The 23,005-nt window shown below is 43.5% G+C and overlaps 2 protein-coding genes and 2 long non-coding RNA genes across 7 annotated transcripts; 2 read left to right on the top strand and 2 right to left on the bottom strand.

Moving 5' to 3' along the window:
* The first annotated feature begins 2,904 nt into the window (after positions 1-2,904).
* LOC129603831 (uncharacterized) lies at positions 2,905-4,414 on the top strand. The gene is made up of 3 exons (XR_008694059.1): positions 2,905-2,980; positions 3,704-3,795; positions 4,011-4,414. It is a non-coding gene; the product is annotated as an uncharacterized LOC129603831 (long non-coding RNA).
* A 551-nt stretch (positions 4,415-4,965) lies between these two features.
* lypd6 (LY6/PLAUR domain containing 6) lies at positions 4,966-9,743 on the top strand. Of its 2 annotated transcripts, XM_055506811.1 has the most exons (7): positions 5,030-5,117; positions 7,060-7,153; positions 7,400-7,552; positions 8,717-8,865; positions 8,948-9,046; positions 9,110-9,240; positions 9,318-9,743. In XM_055506811.1, the coding sequence occupies exons 4-7, from the start codon at positions 8,745-8,747 to the stop codon at positions 9,504-9,506; spliced, it is 540 nt and encodes a 179-aa protein (XP_055362786.1). In that variant the 5' UTR covers positions 5,030-5,117; positions 7,060-7,153; positions 7,400-7,552; positions 8,717-8,744; the 3' UTR covers positions 9,507-9,743. The 2 variants fall into 2 exon arrangements, with proteins under 2 accessions (XP_028998450.1, XP_055362786.1); XM_029142617.3 differs by lacking the exons at positions 7,060-7,153; positions 7,400-7,552 and having other exon boundaries at positions 4,966-5,117.
* Positions 9,744-10,490: 747 nt separating this feature from the next.
* On the bottom strand, positions 10,491-13,553 carry mmadhca (metabolism of cobalamin associated Da). Of its 3 annotated transcripts, none has more exons than XM_029142614.3 (8): positions 13,438-13,552; positions 12,922-12,961; positions 12,578-12,719; positions 12,253-12,470; positions 12,019-12,124; positions 11,812-11,930; positions 11,633-11,719; positions 10,491-11,116 (listed from the first exon to the last, which is right to left on the bottom strand). In XM_029142614.3, the coding sequence occupies exons 2-8, from the start codon at positions 12,931-12,933 to the stop codon at positions 10,898-10,900; spliced, it is 903 nt and encodes a 300-aa protein (XP_028998447.1). In that variant the 5' UTR covers positions 12,934-12,961; positions 13,438-13,552; the 3' UTR covers positions 10,491-10,897. The 3 variants fall into 3 exon arrangements, with proteins under 3 accessions (XP_028998447.1, XP_028998448.1, XP_028998449.1); XM_029142615.3 differs by lacking the exon at positions 13,438-13,552 and adding an exon at positions 13,182-13,206; XM_029142616.3 differs by lacking the exon at positions 11,633-11,719 and having other exon boundaries at positions 13,438-13,553.
* A 470-nt stretch (positions 13,554-14,023) lies between these two features.
* On the bottom strand, positions 14,024-20,365 carry LOC129603505 (uncharacterized). The gene is made up of 3 exons (XR_008693405.1): positions 19,682-20,365; positions 15,668-15,779; positions 14,024-14,434 (listed from the first exon to the last, which is right to left on the bottom strand). It is a non-coding gene; the product is annotated as an uncharacterized LOC129603505 (long non-coding RNA).
* Between the last annotated feature and the right edge of the window lie 2,640 nt (positions 20,366-23,005).

The raw sequence follows: 23,005 nt of genomic DNA, 5'->3' as shown, positions 1-23,005 counted from the left end.
CAGACTGGTTTTAGAGGGAGGGGCTCCCTCCTCTCTGTCCTCACACTGATTCATGCTGCTGGATTCACACTTTCTTCCTTTACGTGGAGAAGAAACACAAATCATTCATCTGCACATCAACTCAAATCCTCCATCATCATCAGCTGCTCCTTCACTAATTGTCTCTTCTTCTGTGGTTCATATCAGGGTCAGCTGGATGCAGTCAGACAGTGGGAGGCAGAGGAAGCTGCACCAGCTGCTCTACTTCTGTCAGGGACCATAAACTAACAGTAAATCACTGACACTTCCCTTCACTCACAATGACTGTACTCCACTCTGACTCTAATTGCTGAGAACTGTTGTGTGTAAACTGCTTCTATTTAGTGTCACATCCTTCTAAGAGCAGGTGACACTTATAATGTACAGAGAGACAGAGACAAACTGATGGAGACTTTCTTTCTATGCGTCTCTAATGAACCAGCTTCCAGTCACTGCTGCCTTTGACCTTTGTCTCTGCTTTGTTTCCACATCATCAACATTAACAAACATTTATCTGATAGGTCATAGGTCTGATGGATATGATCAATAAACTGCTGGGGTTAATAAAGGTTTCAAATATTAATAATGTTATTCAACTTTTATTGTTTTATAATTTTTTAACCTCCACACTCTTAATTGATCTACCTTACTACCACTACTCTACAAAAATGTCTGACCTCTTCATGTAGTTGGCTGAAAATAGTTTGATATTTATCACTAATGTCAATAAAAGCAAATAAAAGATAAATTCTTTTTTGTCTGCTCATTCCAGGAACCGGTTCACCTGGGTCAGTTTAATTGTTTGTCTTTGTCTCTAGGAACTTTCTGTGATGTACAATCAGTCTTTGTGCCACTAGGGGGCGCTCCTGGGTTTCTGTGTGGGTTCTGAGTTCATTTCCTGTGCCCTGTAATAAGTTGATTAGTTGATCCACCTGTTTGTAGTATTTAAGTCATGCCTTTTGTTTCATTTTTTGCTGGTGTGTACACGGTCATAAGCTTGAACAATATGCCAACGTTACTTGTGAAGGAGATAAATTTGATGAGGTGAAATTTTTGTTTCCCTTTGATTTCCTGTGTTTTTTGTCTCTGAGGTTTGCACCATGTCATCCGTTTAGGTTTGTTTATATGTTAGGAACAAAGCGTGTTTAAGTTTAGCCTGTTTAAGTCAGTGCTTGTTAGTTGTTTCGAGTCGTCTTGTGTCTGCTTGTTCAGACTTTACGTTAGCTGTAAGAGACGGAGTGTTAGTGTAAGATATAAAACCCGTTTCTGCTAAGCAGTGGTTTTAAGTTAAGTTTTAACAGTGAATGTATGATTCTCCACCTGTGTTTATATTTCCTGGTCCTGCGGTAGCAGTGAGTTTATGTTTTGGTTTGTATGTTTTAATAAATAATTTTACGTTAAACTACTCTTGTATTTGGTTGTGCCTTTGGGGTCTTCCCTCCGTCCATGGGTGGAGTTTGTAACACTTTCTATGAACTGTGTCTGTGTTTGTCTCAGTTCTTTAATTGTTGCAGTTGTGGACTAAAGTATCAGATAAAATACAAAGCTACTTGTAGCATCAGCAAATATTAAACCATTGGTTTGTTAAGAAGCTCAGTTAGAAAACAAACTGTAGTTGGTGAATATCTTCACATTCTTTAAATAATAAGTCATGTTTTTACCATTTTTTTCTTTAACAGTTTTTGTTCAACCTGTGATGCAGCACATAAGGAGGAATTATTACTATGCATTAAACTTATTAAACTGGTTTTTGGTTGTAGCAGCAGTTTGTCTGTGGCTACAGCTGCTTGATTTAGTGTCAAGCTTCAACCACACACAACATATACTGTAGATTAAACATGTGTAGAACATCCGACACCGGAATGATGAGCGACCAGTCGGTCACCAGTTAACATGGTCACTGTAAAACTCACAACACTGAAAGGAAATGGTGAAACTCAACAGATGCAGAAAACCACCACATTTCTGGACCTCATTCAGTCTGAGCGGTCAGTACCACCTACTGTGAGCTCAGAACCAGAACCAGGACAAATAACAACCAAGACCCAGACCCTAAACACTGTCAACTCCTCACATCTGCTTCTTGTCAGTGTTAGTTTGACAGAAGTGGATCATGTCTCTTCTTCCTCTACATTAACAAACAGACTCAGTAACAGTACTGTTGTTAAACACTCACCTCCTCAACTTTTCTTCTTGGTGTTTAATTAAAACCAATTCCTCCTTCTGCTCTGTTTTCTCTAAATGGAGTCTGAACTCTCTGAACACCTTCGGTCTTTGCTCCTGTACCTGGATCCAGTGATCACTGAGGCTCCGCCCCCTCTTTGTTTACAGGAAACCAGGTGAGTTTACAGGAACTAATTCCTTATGTCTGACTCAGCACATGAACAGGGAACATTCCATAAAACCAGTTAAAGTGGTTTTTATCCTCCTCAATGAATACAGAGCCTTGAGTCTTGACGCTTGCAGCACATTGGCCACGTTAACTCCAAACACACGGATCTTCAAGTAGTTAAACGTCTTTGTTTTAATGAAGATATAGATGGTACAACCGTGGTGCCAAGACATCAGCATAAGTGGTCGAGAATAAATGAAGCCCCCACCCTGTGCTCTCACTCACACACTGCACAGGGGAACAAGTGCACCTAAATAATCAAAACAAACCCAACCAATAAACACAAGAAATCACAATGTGGCACATAACCCCTACAAGCAGTTTGTTTGCATCTCCAGCTGCTTGTTTCAGTATGTAGCTAGTAGTAGTATCAGGCTGTACTCCAGCTGATCTGTTTCAGCCTAATGAGCTGTGATTCAACAATAACAAAATGTCTCTCCTTCATCCTCTTTATTCTATTCTTTAATGTGATTTCTAAGGCACTGAGTCCTTTGTTTTATAGCAGTGTCATAAACAGCGGGAGAGGGACCAGATTTTTCCTGTTTTCTCGTTTTTCCTCAAATGAGAACGGTAAATGGCCTTAAATCCAGTTCTGCGTCTAGTTGTGAAAACACTGTTTTTAGCTAGTTTAGAGAAATAAGAAAACGAATGTTCTTTGTATTTTATCTTCTGGACAAATCAACTAGAAGACGGCTTGATTTCAGTCGATATGGGTCTGGATGTACAGTGAAGCAGTTTCCCGTTTTGAGGAAAAAATGGAGAACAAGAAAACGAGTCATTTTCTCGTTTCCCAGCGTTTAATCTGGTGGGGAAATCAAACTGTTAAAAACGTAATTGCTACGCTCCGCTTTGAATAAAGAATCAAATGTAAAACCTCTGCCTCTTGTCTTTGGGGCCATGATTGAGTTTAACAAGCATCAGTTGTAAAAATATTATCAAACAATTGTTTATTTCACTGTGAAATAAATTAAATAATTCTTAATTATTAGGATTCTATCCCACGGCCACTCAAATTAAAAAAATACAGTAATCATTACTGCATTACTGCGCTAGCCTCCAGCGCTAGCCTTCACATGACGGTGGTTTGGCTGCGATAGTAAGTTGTGAGAGTCAGCTGTGTTTTCAGTTACTACCGAGCCTGTCGTGTGTATGTCGTAGCCCAAGTAGACCTGTGAATTTGGGTTATGGCAAGTTCTATCTAAGTCTAACATGTGTGTTGTTGCTGTCTTCTTGTATGTGTTGCTTATCTAGTCAGCTACTGTAGCTGTGAACGTGACGTGTTTTTTTATACAGGCTGACGCATCCCAGCTACTGAAACGCGAGGAGGTTGTTTCTCAAACTGATGCCACTGCAGGCTGTGGTTGTTGCTCGCCTCAGGAGAAAAGGTATGTACATTTAACAGCAGTATAATCATTTGTTGGCCAATAGGCAGTTTTATTTGACAGAGATTTTAGATTTCACATTTCAGTAGTATTCATAATCTGATCTATATTATTGTCTATTGTATATATTTACTCTGTATGCATTTGGTCAACTTATTTTGATATTTTAGTCTGTTGATGGGTATTTTGTAATTTGTAATTCTCGTGTTATGGTGCAGATTATGTGGAAAATGTGATGGAGACCATCTTCAATAAAGTCCTGCTGGAGTCAGGTTGTTCTATGGAGGACCTTGTGAACATCCCTGTCCCACCGGCCCTCTGAGCAGAATTTGAGCAACCAGACAGAAAGGAGGTCATTAATGTCGTGCCAAGATTTAACAAACCAGCACTATAAAAGCTAAGTTGAAAACGTGGTTGCTCCAAACACCATTACAACTGATCTAACTACCTCTATATATTGTTTACATTTGTGAGGGTTGTGAGATACATAGGAAATACTGGTCATTTCATTAATCTGCTATTCTATTCTTTATACCTTCTAGAGTGGTGTCAAGGAAAACAGCTGCATCCTCCATCTGTACAGCAGCTGCACTGCTTCCGATTCCAAAACATGATGAAGACAAAAAAGATTTTGTGGTCTGCAAATTGAACTGTGACAGTAACTTATCCAGCATTATAGTGCTGGTGCATTGGTTAAAAATAAAGTTGGCTTTGACTATTGCTGTTTCACTGAACTATTTTTGTATGTGTATACCTAATGAGGGAAAACAGACAAATGTTTTATAATATTTTAACTTTTATTGAGGTATTGCCATGAAAACAATAATTTAGGTAATTCACAGGTGGTCTAAGTCCAACATAGGTGCCTTGTCCCTCAGGAAACACTGCCCTGATCCTTCTTCATAATTCAGTGTGCACGTTATCTGCAGACATCAGATTTGCACTACTTTGTACTGTTCTAGGTCCTCAGTGATTGACTCAAGCCACTTTGAATATATTGGTGGGGAAAAACCAGGGTGGGGAAAATTACTATACAATGGGACGACGCTTTTTACGCCGTCCACGTGACCAAAAGCGGCTTAAAAAGCGGCGTTGCAATTGTCTCAAAACGCCGTTCTTTACGCCACTTGGCGTCGTGTCAGTTTCCCACGCGCCGGCGAGGTTGCTAGGACACCTTTTTTACGGCGTTCCTCCGCGTATGACGCGCTGGGAAGTGACATATTATTGGTCTCCGGGCGTGCGATACACTTGGAGCGCAGCGGCAGTTTGCGCCTCCGTCGCGGACAGTCCGGGTCCGCAGCGGCTCCTCTCAGCGCTTCAAGCCGGTAAGTGTCGTCGTAAAGTATCGACGAGTCGCTAATTAAGCGTAGCCGCACTTTAATGACTTCTTACGTGCGTTTTTCTCGCGCGGCGCCGATTTAAGAGCCACGTTAATGTCACGACCTGCTTGAGACGTGTCCGTTAAATGGAAATGCGATAATAAACGGAAAAGTTCGTTCAAAGGCAGCGCGTTTATTACAAATGACGTCGGGCTGAACATTTCGAGAGAGCAGAGGTTGGTTTTCATGCAGTCTGTTTACAATCTCCCGCTGGGTCGTTCTATAAATAGACTTTTTTATTATTTAGGCCGTTTTAATTATTCTGTATGAGCAGAGATTTGAGGCCCAGTGTGATCTTTAACAGCAGAGTCAGAGAGCAGCCTGTAATGTTTGATGTGTAATTAAGCACAGGATACTTTCTTACTCACGTTTTTTATTTAATTGATTTTAATTGATTCATGCAAACTTGAACTCACCAGCTGCAGTGATTGAAGCCGACATTCTGAACCTTGAACAATTTGAGCTCAGACAAAACAGAAGAACACAAATAAAACATGCATCTGTTTATTCCGAGCCTCTCCTATTTGCTGGGACCTTTTTCAGCCCTCTGAAACAGTGTTTTCAAGACAAAGGATTTTAAGAGACACGCAGCTCAGCGAACAGCTCATAAAAGCTTCCCGCCCTGCAGTGACTCAGTGCTGGGGAAGGCGTGTGCTGGAGGTCCAACTCCAGCTCATGAAATCCAACCTACAATACACAGTATTACACCACAAAAAGGTGTATCTTTACCCTCAGTTCACATTTCAAAACAAGAGCAGTTGTGTGAAAAGTTAAGCCGCTGCCGTGTGTCTGGTCGGTGGAGCTGAGCTGCTGGAGATCAGCTGGACTTCAAAGACGACCCTGGTGGCCCAAAGCTTCACGGAGAAATTATCCTTCATCTAAGGAATTAAAAAGTCCACGTTTGACGTGCATTAGTGGGATTTTTTTGTCTGACTGTCGGCGCTAATAACTGGCACGACTGCTGAGTCCATTTTAAGCATTCAGCTACGTCACATGTCCTCGTTTAATGGCCAGAGTGAAGGTTCGTTCTTCTGGCCCATCTTCACTTTACACTTTCAATTTGGACCTGTCTGCACAAATACAAAATTAATTTCCCAACGATACCATTTATTTATCAAATATATCTTCTGTGACAGTATTTAAAGGGTAACAATGACCTGAGTTATGTCATACTATGAGTTTTGGACTGTTCAAAATATATCAACAGCGACTGATTTATAGCCTCAGCAGATAAATCTGACTTATCTGTGGTATGAAGAGGTCACAAGGTCTCAAACAATAACGTACAATAAACTCTATTACTACTTAAGACTCTATTACTAATTGACATAACTCATCAACCAGCTGCCAAAGGCCGATGCTGTCCCTCAGCATCCCACAGTTCTGTCCCGGTGCTGAGAAGCTGCATGGCTTCGGACGCTGTAGTCAGGGGAGACGGGACGTCCTGAATCAACTCTCCTTCAGATCCTTTCATCCCTGCTGAGAACCTGAAGAAGGAGTGGGTCGCTGCTGATTAGTGATACAAGAACCTCTCCAACCACCATCGCATCCCTCTCCAGCTGTAACAGGCAGCTATTGTACCTAATCCCCGCTCTCCTGCCCCCCTCCTCACGGACCCGGACCACATTTTACTCCAGGCGAGGCCGGCATCTGTCACACGGCTCCGAGTCGGAAGGCTAATCTCAACTTCTCCTTTCAGCACACAGCATATCATTATAGCTATACAGCAGTGCTGATGCTCAATACTAAATTACCTCCATTATTAGCACTGTATCATGTAATCAAGCTGAGCCGCTGCAACAACTTGGCGTTTGTAGCATTAGCCCGTTTTAATTAAAACTGACGAAGACATGGGAGTTTTCAAAGCAGATCTGTTTTCGTTCATCAGGATCTCCTACAGTCCAAAGACATGCAAATGTGGAGAGAAAGCCTTCATTCTTTCAGCTGATTAAAACTCCATCTGCACAAAAGTCTTGAAAAATGTAGGTAATACTATGCATAATGTGAAAAACACAAAAGAAACAAGTTTTTTATTTTTGTTTAAACTGCATTACTAAAAACCTATAGACAGTAAACATGCAAAGTGTATCTGAAACTGACCTAGATCATTTACCGTGTGAGTCCTGGTGCATTTGTCTATTGTCTATTTAAAATGACTAAATCTGAGCATTTTTGCTGTAGATTATGCGGCTATGCCGTTTGTAAGGCCAGTGTGGTTCTGTCCACAGCTGAGATGTGTCTCCGTTTTACTGGGGCATGGATAACGCAAAGAAAACAAGCATTTACAACCACAACGCCTGAGGGTAAAATGCACGAGAGGCAACTGAGCTCAGAGCGGATCTTCAACCAGCCCACTGATCTCGGTCCAGGAGCAGAACCAGGTCATCTGGTATTAAATGCGTTGACTGATGTGTTTGGCTGAGAGTGCCCTGCCCGAGCTCTAAATGAAAGTAGGCTGATACTTTAAAATGCCAAAGACATGAAGGATGAATGGCTTCATTCAGCTAAGCCCATGTTTGCTCTGATTTTTATTATATTACCTGAATATAGCTAGCAAATAAAACTGGATACCTACTAATAAAACCCATAGAAATATTACTGTCAGCTGTAAACCAAGGCTACTTACATTAAGTGTCACTTCTTGTGTGACTTACCCACAGCCCCAACATTTCTGCAGTGATACTGGCTCCTCTTGATGCTGGGGTCCTGTTAATGTGGTTTAGTCCCTGAGGCAGAGACATATTCATGTTGGGAAGTTGTTCTTTATCCATAACTGACCTGTCAGTTTCTTAGGAATCATCCAGCCAGTGTCACTGTGTAGGAGGTCGTGTACATGGTGTACAGTTCACGCTATTCATATATAGTACATTAGAGTGTGAGTGTTTTTCAAATGCATCCAGAAACTAACAGTAACAATATAAAACATAATCAAGTTAAAAGCTTATAATTCAGTTTAGAGCAGCAAAAAAACTAAAAATGAGCATAAAATCACTGCTTCTCGCAGGAGGGAAATACAAGTGAGATGTTGAGAAGGAACTTGAAATACGAATCCAAAATCTCTGCATAAAGTGGGAGGTAACAAGGAAACACTGATGAGAACAAACTAGACACCAGTTCCACAAACAAACCTACAAGGTTGGGATTAGGAGAACAAACGAACAGTGTCAGCAAGGGGACAAACAACGAACAGGTGTAAATAATTCTCTATGATAATGTGGAAACAGCTGAGGTGAAACCAGAAAGTGTGCGTGGCCAAGACAGAGTCAAAGGGGTTTTACTGCTTAAAACAGGGTTTTACACTCAATATTTTAAGTTATAGATTGAATACATCAATTCACTGCTTATTAAAATGTATTAAATTAAACACTTCAAACTACTATACGACAGGGACATAGCATTGAGTGCGTAGACCTGCAGCTGTTATAAAAGGCCAGAGAGACAAGCACAGCTGACACTCAAGGGTGAAATCCCATGGGGTTAAAGTAAAAGGTTAAAGCGGCTCGTGTCCTCAATGATCACAGGCCGAGCTTCTCTCTGTCCGACAGGCACTAGGTGCATGCGGACACGGGCTCCATGATGGAGGCCTGGCCGACGGTGGCCCGGCTCCTGCTGCTCTCCTCCATCGCTGGCTGGCTGAGGCCTTGTGATTCGCGGGATTTCACCATGAAGGACATAGTGCAGCTGCATCCCTCAAGTAGGAGCCCGGTGATGCTGCCAAGTATAACCCCATCATGCTCAGTCCCTCATTGTGTACTGACGTGTCCCGTGCTCCACAGCAACCCCTCACCCTGGTGCCTTCAAGTGCTTCACGTGCCAGGACGCCGCGGACAACTACGAGTGCAACCGCTGGGCTCCGGACGTGTACTGTCCACAAGGTGCGTTGATGTTTAGGCTCAGTTTCAGCCTAAACAGCTTATTCTGACCTCATTGTTCTCCAGGCACCAGATACTGTTACACGCGTCACATGATGGACGATCACGGCGACAGCGTGTCCGTGACCAAGCACTGCGCGTCCGTGGACGGCTGCCTGTTTACCGGCTGCGTCGACGCCGCCTATGACGGCTACCAGGTGGGTGGAGAGGAGCCGGCGCCTTGTTCGTGCTCCCCGGTCCTTCTCCTCAACGGTTCCGCCTCCTCCTCCGCCAGGTGTGCTCGTCCTGCTGCGAGGGGAACATCTGCAACGTGCTGGTGCCGAGGAACGAGAGCAGCGCCGTCTTCTCGTCCACGTCTCCCCTGCTCAGCTCCAGCGGCAGGCTCCGTCCCGCGGCGCTGAGCCTCACCGTCGGCGTCTTCGCTGGGAAAACTCTGCATCTGTGCGCCATTATCGCACACTGATAAATAAAAGCACTTTCCTACTGTTGAGAAATGAAGGATACACGTGTTGTCTGACATGCCACTGCAGAAACAGTTCCCGTAGGTTAGTTTTCCGTCCTTTTGACAGACATGTATTTTATTTGTTTTTTTTATTGCTAATTTATTTATGCAAAGTGTCTACGTAACAGTATTATTGTGAGCATGTCAGCATGTGTTTTCACAGGTTATGTTCATATTAAATTTAATTTATGTATTAGAGTGTATTAGTGGTTTTTCTCAAATCCTGACAACAAAGAGAACTATAGTGCAGTCATTCATGTGCTGCTGTTAACATCTGGTCTTCTAATTAATCACCACCATGAGTCGTATACTGACGAGATGCAAAATGGCACAAGGTTGAAGTTAGGTTAAAAAGAACACTTGGGTAGCAACTAATCTGAACTTCCACATTTGGGTGAGAGACGTCGGGGAGTTGGGCAGAGGAGCTTCCTTTTACAGAAACTGTTTTACAAAGTACAGTTGCAGAACTATGAGAAGGGCCAGCTTTATTAAGAGCAAAGGGAGGTGCAGGAGTCAAACACGTCAGGGTCTCCTGGTGAGATCACCGACACAGAGGAAGAATCAAGTCCTGCAATCATTAATGTGTTCATCTGCTGCCAAGACTAAGGGAGATGTAACAGCAACTGACCAGCAGATGTGTGACCCATTACCCAATCACATTAAAAAGACACTCAGCTTAACTCTAAATGGAGAGAATATGGATTCTGATTTTTTCATCTGGAAATAAACGCAATAACAAACTAACACGGTTGATGTTTATCAAATTTGAGTTAAACGAAATCAGCTTTTGATGAAAAATAGTCTATACACACTGTAACGCAGAGGACATGTATACATGGATGACAGAGGTGAAAACGACCCCTTTCTTCTACTTATGGAGAAGTTGTTAATCCAGGGTTATTTTAAATAACATCTGTAAATAATTAAGGTCTAGAAAATACAGCATCACTGTGAGAAGTCATTTAATTAGTTCAGCAGCTCTGACAAGTTTACTGCTTCAATAGAAACAGTTTGCACTTTCCTTTAGATCCTGTGCAACAGATAAACGGTGTGTATAAAAGTGTCAAGTTGGAGAAATCTTAACGGTGTTTTAATTACCGAGCTGGATGAGTGTGTCTGAAATTTTTCTATTTCACATTTCTATGAACATCATTTTGCAAGATGAACAAGACATAAAGGTGACCAGTGGGTCAAACAGCACCAAGTCTGTATTAGAGTCAGTTCAATTTTTAATTACACTAAACGTGTCCATCTGCACAATCACACATTAACTTCCCAGCTTCTTTAAAGCATAAATAGAGGCCTCACGTTTGAATAGAGTTCCATAAAACATTAAATAAAAATAATAAAGCCTATTCTTCATCATCTTGTACATTTGAAAGTCCTTGTAGTCTGCCGATGGCGGCACTGTGAGTAGGTGCATTGGTAAAAACCGTCCCCACAAACAAAGGCGTTCCTCTCAGGATGTGGCTGATAACTGTGCAGGAGCCTGATACCTCGATGTGAAAACTCAGATGTGTCGGCTCCTCCTCTGCTCGTTGAACATTTGGACTGGATGGAGATGCAAAGAACTGGGAAACAGAAATTTGAAATATAGATTAATTAGCATTTTTGTCTAATTTATCTCAACAAATCTTTGGGACTTTGATAATTTCTCTTGCTGCAAATTCAACACACTGCTTGCATTTACTCAGTGTCAGTTGAAATTAAAGAACATCAATGATTTTATCAGAATAACAGTTCAGATGGTGAACGCCAAACAATTATTTGATCTGTTGAGACACAGTAACACCATCTTTAAATAATGTGGCTGGACCTTTTAATTCCTAATAAAATTAAAAGGACAACACACAAATGTAGATGACTGACTCACTGCGTTATGGTTTTTGTAATAAATATATACATAACATTTTGGTTGTTTTTCAAGAGAAATATTAACTGGTGACTGAAGAGTTCCCAACAAATACATACATGCACTGTATTTGCACTTCATGACCTTTGAGTAAAGTATCAGGACCAACATTCCCAGGTGTTTTCTGTAAATGCATAACCAACAATAAAATACTACTGAAGGGAAATGAACGCACCGCTGTGCCTGTTGTCGGGTCAATGAAGTCTGCCCAGTACCCTTCAGTCCACAGTGCGAAGCACATCTCCTTAGCACCACTCACAAACTGTAGTTAGGAGGAAACCAGTCAGCTGCCATTTCAGTCACTTGATAATTACACACTTTGAATATATAAATAAATACAAATACTACACTCACCTTGTGAAGCATCTGATCTCTGTCCTGCTCTGATGACGTCTCATGTCGGCTGCTTATCTGCGTAACCGTCACAACTGTGATGGAATTTGTAGGTGCCGAGGGAAACATCATCTCCATATCTGACACAGAGGCTTTTGTTATTAAAAGGTCATGAAACTCTGTAATATGGGTTACTAATGTGAGTTAAGTTGCATAACTTTCAAATACCTTTTCTTAACAACTCAGGGCAAGAATTTATGAAACAATGTGTGTCTGTTTGATTAAAGTACTGCTCAGCTTTGTGAACTCTCATAGATATAGGACCAAGTTTTCCCTGAAACACACAAGCAGATATTTTAGTCAAACTGTTCTACTTAGTAAAAATAACTTAATCAATCAAACAAACAAAAACACAGACAGACAAATAAGAAAAAGCCTTGTGAACCATATTAACAGACGTACATGGAATTCATTGACAAACTGGGCCAGTATAAAGTGATGCCTCTCTGTGCTGCTTGGCGTCGTCAGTAAGTCAGGCACTATCGTGTGAACTGGAGCTTTCTTTTGGTCCGTGATGCCATCGAGGTGACAGTCAAACCCAACGTTGCCCGGTAACTGAAACCGCTGGTCCTGAGGTCCGAAAGGTCCCATGTTCTCATCGGGCCACACAGTTCTGGGACCTAAAGGGGCCGAGACAGAGACACTGCATGGTCTTTGCTCTGCTTTATGCTGAAACACATTAAAAATTGTAATGACTTTAACCGTTACAATTTGCCTGTGGGCTCACCTGAATGTGTGGGTGATACAGCTGTGTAGGGCTCATCGGAGCTTGCAGCTGAGAAGTTTCTGAATTTGCCGACCAGGAGAGCAGCTAAAGCCTGATGGCGAGTGGTCTGGGATAGAACCAGCCCGACTCGACCACACAGCACCTGCAGAAGATCGGCACAAAAACATTTTATTTCCCATGACCCCAAACATTTTTTATCCATACAGTAATTTATATTTGTAGCACATCAGTCAGAGACCTTTAAAATTCAGTGTGTTAGCTTTGACTGTAGTGTGTTATTTCTTCTTTAATTGTTTTACCCAAGTTTATACACGAGCCCATAAATTAGATTAATGGTCACTTACGCTGCTGGACATTGTGGTCGGTTGGTTTTAATCGTGTAACCTGTTGGGCAAAAACAAATAAACGATTGTAACAAAAATCAAACTTAAAATAAACTGCTAGCATGGCTAGCTACATGCAGCCATGATGCAATGGATGTGTTATCTTTCAAGAGGAAGAAAAGCAGCAAGTGTCAAAGCTGCTGATCACTTTCTCTAGAAGTAACCAGAGCGGCGAACCTTTGCATACACGAATTTACACAGTTGACACGTTTAACACTCACCAAACCGCTAACTAACCGAACGTTAGCTACTTGCTAGCATTAGCACGTTGGTGGCTAATGCAAGCCGACATTGACGGTCAGCTGATAGGTTGTTTTGATACTTTTCCTTTACTGAACTGTACGCGATTCTATGTAATTTAGCACCTTCTTGCAGAATTGCCAAACCATTACACTTGATTTATTATGGTGTTTATACTAAATGTATGTACGAATCTGTTATTGATATTACGCGATAAAAAGTACATGTTATACGTACCTGTAGAGATGCACGTCCTCTGCTCTTCTCGTCCACACAGCGACAGGAAGTGACGAGTCCAAATAACGCATGCGCAGATTTGATAACTTCCATTAAAGCGAGCTATACGATATAAAGTAATGTAAGCTGTGGTGGTGGGTTTAAAATGATACTTTAACACTTTGTCAACAACTTCCTGACAAACTAGGCAGTCATAACATTATAAACGATCATAAATTCAAACACAGGATGGCTACGTTTTTTACTAAAGGGTGTATTTCTCCATATTTACACAAGATGGCGGCATAATAACACGTTGGAGAGCCAAGACGTTGACAATGTTACTACCAACCGTTTGTTTTATTGGTGCCTTTCATGTATGATGTGAATTATCACTATTAAGTTTTATTTACAATGACTCCAACATGGGCTATGAAACGTTTCTTATTCTATAAAAAAGTCTTAACAAGGATGCAATAAAATTGATGCTTATATGTATGTGACAAATATGTGCTCTTGTGTGTCACTCGCAAAATGCATATGCATTTATAATATATTTTGTATTATTAGTACATCGTACAAGTACATGTTTTATATAATTTGGAAGAGAAGGTATGTTTGTACGTTAAATATTGTTTGGTGTACTGAAAACAGAGCTAATGGTAATATATGTTGGTCATGTTAATAAAAGGTTCAGCAATTATTTATATTATTTTTAGTAGATTATAAAGAACATCAGTAAAGATAAACCCTTGTGTTATTATAATCACCTAAAGCATAATGCTGCACATTTTCTCTATGTTTGTTATTGCGTTTTTTGTGCATATATGTGATTTATTGACAATAAAGAGTTTAGGCAGGCTTTATCTTTAACAGTACTGCTAAAAGCCTTAATATTCTAAACATTATCTTGTCCAACATCCACGTAAAGTCCAGAATCAAAGACTGACCAGGCAATTACCAGGAGGGAACCTGTGGTTGCTCAGCCCCTCCCCCACAGATCCATGCAGGTTGTAAACTAGAACAAAGGGAACAAGATTGTTATTTGCCGTCAGAAGCTGTGAAGGACAAGGACAGATAGTAAAGCACATTTTGCTGGCATAGACACACGTCTTTAGCTGATCTGGACAAGCTGATTGACACTTTCTCCGAGCAGACAGGATATGCAGTGGGAGCTCACCCTGGGACCAACATGCTTCAATCACTGTGGGCAGCTGCAGCAGTGTGGCACATGCGTGTGTGTGTGTGTGTGTGTGTGTGTGTGTGTGTGTGTGTGTGTGTGTGTGTGTGCGTGTGTGTGTGTGTGTGTGTGTGTGTGTGTGTGTGTGTGTGAGCAGCACACAGCTTGGCTGTCACTGCCTCCCACAGCATCATTTGTACCAGTAACGCAGCATCCACCACCCGAGCTGGACCCTGTGGGACGTGCACACACACAAGCACCAGCATCGGAAAGAAGCCGGCAAATGAGTTCTTCACCTCAGGCTCGCTCCACACACTGAGCCAAATGAAGACGAGTCGACTCTGGTGGAAAGTCACTGCTGTCTTCTGATGTGTAGGTTTAGCAAATGGAAAATGCAGCAAAGGAAGCTGATTTTAATGTAGCAATCGAGCAACTAATATGAGACTAATGATGCACTGGACTTGAGATTCACTGTGTAATTGTCAGCCTCTTTATCTGAGGTGAAGGAGCTTTTTTACGTTTACACTCGGTTTAACCAGTGTGACGTAACAGCCTAACAATAGTAACGGTTAAAGCTTTTCACTGAACAACAGTGTTGTTCAGTGAAAAGGAATTCCTTAGTGGAGTAAAACCTTGAGACAAAGCTGTGAGTCAGTAGCCGTATCTTTATTGCTGCGCCACGTCTTGTCTGGAATCAGCACTTTTCCGCTGCCATTTCATCCGCTGTTAGAGGACATATTTCACTCTCTCACAATGTGCGCTACCTGCCCTGTGTCAGCAGGCCATTAACGGCGCTCCGTCGTTAACTACAGACACAGTCAGTGCCATTAAAGCTCAATTTCCCGTCTCCTCAGCACGTTGGGAAGTCAAGGCCTGACTCACCAGGATGAGTTAAAGGTCCTGCTCGTGTTCCCCACTCACCGCTGAGTGTTTACTCACGCTTGCTTCTGTTTACAGCCACTTAAAGCACTACATCACAGGGGAAGTTGACCGGTTAGGAAGCAAATGAATGTTCCTCACGCTTGGAACAACGGCCAACTGGTCTACTGTGAACCCGGTACCTGAACCTACCTGGTGGGTTCAGAGTCCCCCAAATGGCCTGTGGCTGCGCAGGCAATGTGAAGGTCTCCGCTCCCAGCCACCGCTTTTCATTCCCTGAAGGCAGTGAGAAGCCGTGCACAACCTGGGAAGCAGAAATGCTCTGTAAAACAGCTTTAATCATTCACATGGTCAAACAAGTTGCCACATGAATTAGTGATCACATCAGCACCCGGCTGCCGACGGACATAACACCTCAGTGGATGCTTCCCCACATCAATGAGGAGACGCATAACATCCTCCTTTTCTATATCAACTGCTGTTCTGTCACTTGAGTATTTCTAATAGAGATTTGTCATTTCTCTCCATGACTGGTCAAAGCCAGTCAGTGTTGTATGGATGTTTTGGTGTGACCTACAGTTTAGCAGATCAGAGAGGACGTTCACACAACGTGGCCTCTACAGACGCCTGGGAGGCGTTTGGTCACTTTAGTTGTGATCACAACAAATAAACAGGATGTTAGTGCATGTTTGAGCCTTTCATTAACTCATCTCTGAGTTGTCATTCACTGAACCTACTGGGTTGTGTTTGTTGTTGTGTTACTTTACTGATTTAACTGATGGGGTCCTCATTTTCATCTTTTCATCTTTTTATTACTGGTGGTATTTTCCATGTATAAACTAACTTTGTGAATATGGCACATACTTGGCCCTGATGCAAAATGCATGAATGCCCCCTACTGAAATATACATAATTGCATGAATGCAGAATTAAGCGAGTGTGTGTGGCGGCACACACACACACACACACACACACACACACACACACACACACACACACACACACACACACACACACACACACACACACACACACACACACAGAGCAGCACTGCTTCATTAGTGGCAGCCTCGCACTTGGGAGACAATTCAACACATCCTCCACTAAAAACACTCAGAGCAAGTAAATTTAAACAAATAATCATCAGACAGCAGAACCTTTTATCATAAAACCTCACAAAGGTTTACAGTTCAAGCAAACCAACAACTGGAGAAATGACAACAAACCAACAACTGGAGAAATGACAACAAACCAACAACTGGAGAAATGAATTTAACCACACAGCTTCATTCACAATTCACACATTCACATGCCACATTCTGAGGGGTTCAAAATATAAAAGCCCAATCAGCTGCTTTAGCGCAGGAGCTAGGTTTTTACACGACACACTTGCATTGCCAGCATAACACACAGGCAGGACATGTAACTGTGTCCAGGCCAAACTTCTTCTTGTCTCGTCTGGTGGGCTCCACTTCTGGGACCTGCTGCAAGCTTAGCTTGGCGTTAACCGCTGTGACAGCTAGTGATTTTACCGTAGATGCTCACACCTGATGCCCGTTTGTCAGCGTCTCCCCCAAAGCGCTCGGAGCGCTGTCAGTGCTGCTGAACTGTGCAAACAGACCTTGGCTCCATTGTAGGCCTCAGGGGCTGCAGCCACTAATGAGGCAACGGTGGCTGCGTGTGCATAAAATTATGGGTATGTGTGGAGGACCCCAGGGTGCAGCTGTACCATTAGCACCAGCTAAAGCTCAACTAGTGACTGCTGGTAGTTTAAGTGAGCCTCTCATGAGCAGGTTGGTCCCGTGCTGAGTTGTACTTTCTTCAGTCAGAACTGGAAACAGCTCCTTAATGCAGCTAACGCTTCATTAGCATTCAGGCAAGTAGCAATTATGAGGAAGATACCTGCTACCAGTTCACATATGAGACCATTCAGGCGCGTTTACATATCTTTCCATTTTATAAATGCAGGTCTACATATCAGGGTGCTAAATTATTTTTATTTCCTGCAAATCATACTATTGGTAGACTGGAGAATTGGAAATAAAGACATCTCATACATCCCATCTTCAGAACCCTCACAACAAGTGTTTGTTTGCTGAATCAATCATCATACAGTATTACGTCTACTCTATTCTTAGAAAATTAGAACCACAGAAAACAATGCAGTTTCAAATCTCAAACCGAGCTGTCGCCTGCTTCTGGATCAGCAAAACCCGTGAAACACGCTTTTACAGGCGACACCCAAACCTTCGTGTCCGACGCAGCGTGGGCTCGTGGCACCAAAGGGAAGGTGGGCTGACATTTGTGAAGGCACGGAAAACCTTGCCACTGTCTCACACTGTCTGTTCAGATTACAGCCGCGGTGTTGACGGGGAAATCTGTGACGGTGTAAAAATATCCAGCGTCTGTAAAAACACAGCGAACCTGCAGTGAGTATTAAAAAACAGCTGACACATATGGGGAACGGTTTATGTGTTGAATGAAGATACCAGCTGACATTATCAGTGCAGTATATGTCACTGCTTAGGAAAACTGGAGCTACTTACTCAAGTAGATGTAATGGCTTTAAAAAGTGATACTTTCAAAATAAAATACCGCAACATGCCCCATCAACCTTGTTCTTAGCGGAAGCTCCAGTGGGACTGGTTTCTGACCACGCGTTACTGTAATCACTCAGTCTTGGAGCTCACCCAGGCCGGCGGCTGTTTCTGCTGTAAGTAAAGGACTGGCAGGATGACTTGTCTGATGATACTCCCCCAGGCACACGTGCAAGCGCTTGTTCAGTCGTGCAGCTCTGGTTTCGTGTGTGATGCAAAGTGACAGACACATAACAGATTTTGCCTTCATCTGTCCACAGTTGCAGAGTAAGTTGAGTCAATTGGTACAAAGAAATAATCAGTTAAATCTTTTTTTACCTGATGCAAATGAAGTTAAAGCCTATAGAAATGCCTTTATATACGTTCAGCATCATAACATTTGATATTGTGACCAAATAAAATGGGAGGCGACAACGCCACACAAAGGGTCTGTAACGCATTAGACGTGTGCATTGTGTAGCTTCCCTGACATCACCTGAGTGCATTCAGAAACTCGGACGCAGCTTTGTTTCAGTGGGAACCACCAACTCCTCCACAGCTCCAGGCTCAACGACACAAGACACCATTGTGATGGCTGCCTGGTGCACAAAGGCTGTGGAAAAAGGGCTGGTCGGCGTCGGGGTGCATCATGGCCCGCTGACCGGAGCTTTCCGTTTCCATTCAGATGTATGAGAGCACCAACTCATGGTCTCATGTGACTGTGATACAGTCTGAGACAAGATGTGGGCTTAACTCTCATGCCTAACGGCCATACAGCATCAGCCGACCCCCTGCTGCTGCGTGTGAAGCTAGTTCCTCATAGAAATATGTGGCGAGATTAGATGCTGAGGCTCAACGCTGAGCTATTCTCACTAAATAATTCTTAGAGTAGAGGTCAGGAACCAGTCAAGGTCTGAGCCCCGAGCTGTGACTCGCTGCTCGGACGACACGCGTCGCTGACACACTTTGGCGTTCGCGGCGCCCAGGTGGCGCTAAAACAATTAAACGTGCAAATTGCCCTCCAGGAAAATGACCGGCGTCATTAAAGAGGAGGGCGGATGATGCTGGCAGACAGCTGGAGGTGCTCCAGCGAGTCGGTCCCGCGACAGGCGCCCCGGGGACGCTTTAATCTTCACGGTCGGATTACACACACCAGCATGATACTGTGCCACGGGGAGAAACGCCTCTGAAGAACATAACCTCATTTTGACCGGGTCACTGAAAAACCTCTAAAAGGTCACGGGGGCTGCGGAGTAAACAGCTTTTTAAATATGTTTGAGTTGAGGTCAAGTTAAAGCTCTCAGGCTCTGAGAATTATGGGTTGCAGTGTTGCAATACATGATTTAACAGACGCGATTGTTTGACACTGTGTGGTTCTTCCTGCTGTAACATTGGCTTGTTGCAGCAGGACGTTCACTACTGCACTGTAGTCCTGTGACCTGTCGGAGTGTGTGGTCTCCTGGCTCAGTGCAGGAATGTGTGTGTGTGTGTGTGTGTGTGTCTGTGTGTGTGTGTGTGTGTGTGTGTGTGTGTGTGTGTGTGTGTGTGTGTGTGTGTGTGTGTGTGTGCATTAGGTGAGAGCGCTGACCTGCCTCAGTCAGTCAGGGGCAATAATCTGACCAGCACTGACCTAATTCCAGGGTTTTCTCCGCTCCGGTCACGTTACCATCAGAAACCTGCTCCGCCCTCACGTTCTCTGCAGCCGGCGGTGGGTGTCAGGTCACGCAGGTCTCTGCTGTAATTGTCTTTTTTGTTAAAAACACGACCACACTGGTCACTGTTCGAGACGCTTTACCATCATCTCACTCATCGTTTCACATTCATTAGTGGAAAGTACAGTCATTTACTTGAAGCTCTGGATCTGTTATGAAAGCATCCATTCTGTTTATTGTGCTATTGATTGGCTGCTCACTTCCAAAGGTCAAAGGGGTCTGAGTGGACCAGGGGTCACGTCACGTGACTTGGCCAAACATAAAACGTATGTGACCCAAACAACAACAGAAGCCAGTGTTGATGAGGACACTGCGCTGCATCAGTGCGTCCACATTTAGCATTTGAAACCGAAAAAGGTCATTAAATTAGAGCAGAGCGAGAAACATCTCTGCAGCGCTCGCTTCATTCTCTGCGTCTCCTTCTGGATTGAGGTCACTGATTATCTGCTGCTCTCCGGGGTCAGAAATTGGCTGTTTGCCCAATCAATGTCCACCGCGCTGCCGTCTATCCGCCAATCAATACACCTACCTGCTTTTAATCTTCCCGCAGCTCCCTCCAAACAGAAGCCCGTGTGCGTCTCAGCTTCATGGCCCCGCCTGCTCTCCGGCTGCACAAAACCAATAAGTGGAAAACAAAATGCTCACAATCGATGCTCGGAGAGGGAGAGAAACTGAGCGGCGGCGTGCTCACGGTGGGTTTCTTCCAGCGGTGAGGTCACGTACATGTCGGCTGCATCGTCATTCCTCCTGCCGGGGGAAAAACAGGCGATTTGTGTGGTTTTTGCAAAACACTGGAGCTTCATTGCCTTTTATTGTCTCAAGGCTGCAATGACGACTAGACAAGATAAGAACTAAGCCAATGAATCCCACAAAGTATTGAGCAGCACTCCACTCAAGGTTAGATCGGTGGCTTTGGGACGACGAGGCCTCATCTGATCCCAGGAGGAAACCTGAACGATAAGAACATCAGGTTGTTTGTCCTGAAGTGACCGACACTTAACCCGCTGAGTCTTTACCAGCAAAGAGCGGAGAAAAAGGAAGAAGAGGGACATTTTGCAGTCGGGGGGCGGCGGCCGGCCGGGCCCATCACCGCGGCCGCGCTGTCCTGGTGTGGCGGGCCGGGTGAGGGAGGTAAATGGGTTCTGACAGCGCATTACGAAGCCTCTCGGCAGATCGGAGCGGCAGCGGCGTGCTTTAAAGGACGCTGAAGGACACGCGACGCACGGCGCCGCGACCAAACAGACACGCTGACGCTTTTCCATCAGGTTTCTCCAGTGTCAAAATGCTACACATGTAAGACAATGTGTCTCATTATCACATATTAGACTGTCTATCAGCTACGAAGAGACGAAACCCAGGGAGAAACCTGGTTTACTATAGATTTTGATGCATCTAGTTATTGGTGCAGTGGAGCCTCATAAATCAGTATTTGTTGCTAATTGTCCTTTCATTCGTGGAAAAAGCTTCCAGGCTGGTTCAACCTTCAGCAGACAAAGGCAGGGGATGAATTTCACTCTCTTACCCTCAGTTAAGCAAATATATTATTATTACTCATACAGTGTTAGAGGAATCAAAATGCATTGCTTTCGGTGTTATAGCTCTGTTTCTATTTGTTTTACCCAGAGTAGATTAAGTTGAGCCCTCTCAGCGTGTGTGACAACGTGTGGAATCTATACGATGATCTGCTCTGAGGAACCTTGGATAATTGTTTGTATAAAGGCTGTGATGAAACCCTCCCTGTCCTCTGTGATGCTGCTTTCCCTCAAGGTTAAAAAAGGACTTCACCTCTGCACACACAATGTTTGTGCCGAGCTCCCATTGCTTATTCATACAGTGGCAGCAGAAGACGAGGGTCAAGGACATGTAGGACCGGAGAGGGACTTTGTTTGAGAGGCTCTGATGGCGTCTCCAAAACAAGCAAGAGAGAGAGAGAGAGAGAGAGAGCGAGCGAGCGAGAGAGCAGCAAATGAAAGAAAGCTATCAGAAATAGCAGCTGAATTGCTTGTGACAAGGTAGTGATGGGACAGAGAGGCTCCACCAGTATAGAAAGCCGTGCCATCAGCAGTTCTGTGCCTGCAGGTAATGGGCAGATAACATGAACCCACTTCCTTGCTGATGCACTCGCTGCGTCGGCGTGCCACTTTGATTCCTGGGAGAGTGCTTTCCTTTGTCGCCCTGCAGAGCAACAAGGGCCCCATCCGCTCGCCCCGCTCCTCCCAGCAGATAAACCTGGCTCTTTGTCTTGCATGTTTTTTTTGCTGAGCCTCCAAAATACAAAAAAAAAAGGACACAGTCACTTCTGGCTGCTTCTGTTCGCTGCTGCACAAACCCGGCGCTGACTCGTTTTCGCCCCGACAGATGGAGGTGAAGCCTCTTTTCCCATTCGCTGCTACCAGCCGGGCTTCGCTCAATTACCCGCTGGCATTTCTGTGACCTTGCACACGGCAGTAGTGACCTTGCATTCTCGCCGAGCGCTTTCTGAGTCGTATATATGTTTTTCTCATTTAGAGCAAGTCATCTATCACAGCGTGAGTTGATTGATGTCGTAGGTTTAGGATATAATGTTAAACGCTCAATTCTTAGAGAAACAGGTTTTCATGGTTTTATTAGATATTTCACACTTTGAATTGACTGGATTTGAAGGTAATTGTGTGTTAAGCTAAGCAATATTTCCCCTGAATATAAAACTCACTTTGGGTGAATCAACACAAGCCAGCCTCCATTCCACCCAATGACAAATGATGATGGCTGAACACATGTTGTCTGTATTTATAATATTCGGATCAATGTTCTGATATTAGGGCAAAAGTTCCAGGCATTCATAGGCAAAAAGAACCGAAAATAAGCAACATCCTAATAAGATTCACTAACTCATAAAATAAGTCACACTTTCATCTTTCATCTGCTCGTTATAAAAACCAGCTCTGCCTGAAGGGAAACATTGTCCCACTTCACAGAGGGAAACCTTGACACAAACAGTTTAGAGTTTTTTTAAGCTCCCGTGGACAAAACGTTGGGAACAAGAAAGAAACTGTGCTTGACCTTTGACCCTGCGCCAAAGATTTGCATGTTTGCTGCTGGAGGAGGAGACGAAACAAAGAACACGGCAGACCGTCAGAACAGACCGTCAGTCCTGCACTTCACTGCATACGAGTCAATTCCATTTCTATACGCATAGTTTCATGTCGTGCATGGTTTAAGTGCAAGTAAACGCTTTTCTAACAACAGTTTTGCAAGATTCT

Source organism: Betta splendens, chromosome 2, assembly GCF_900634795.4.
Source record: "Betta splendens chromosome 2, fBetSpl5.4, whole genome shotgun sequence".
Taxonomy (NCBI): domain Eukaryota; kingdom Metazoa; phylum Chordata; class Actinopteri; order Anabantiformes; family Osphronemidae; genus Betta; species Betta splendens.
The sequence above is the reverse complement of the archived record's forward strand: the minus strand, read 5'-3'. Positions and strand labels throughout refer to the sequence as shown.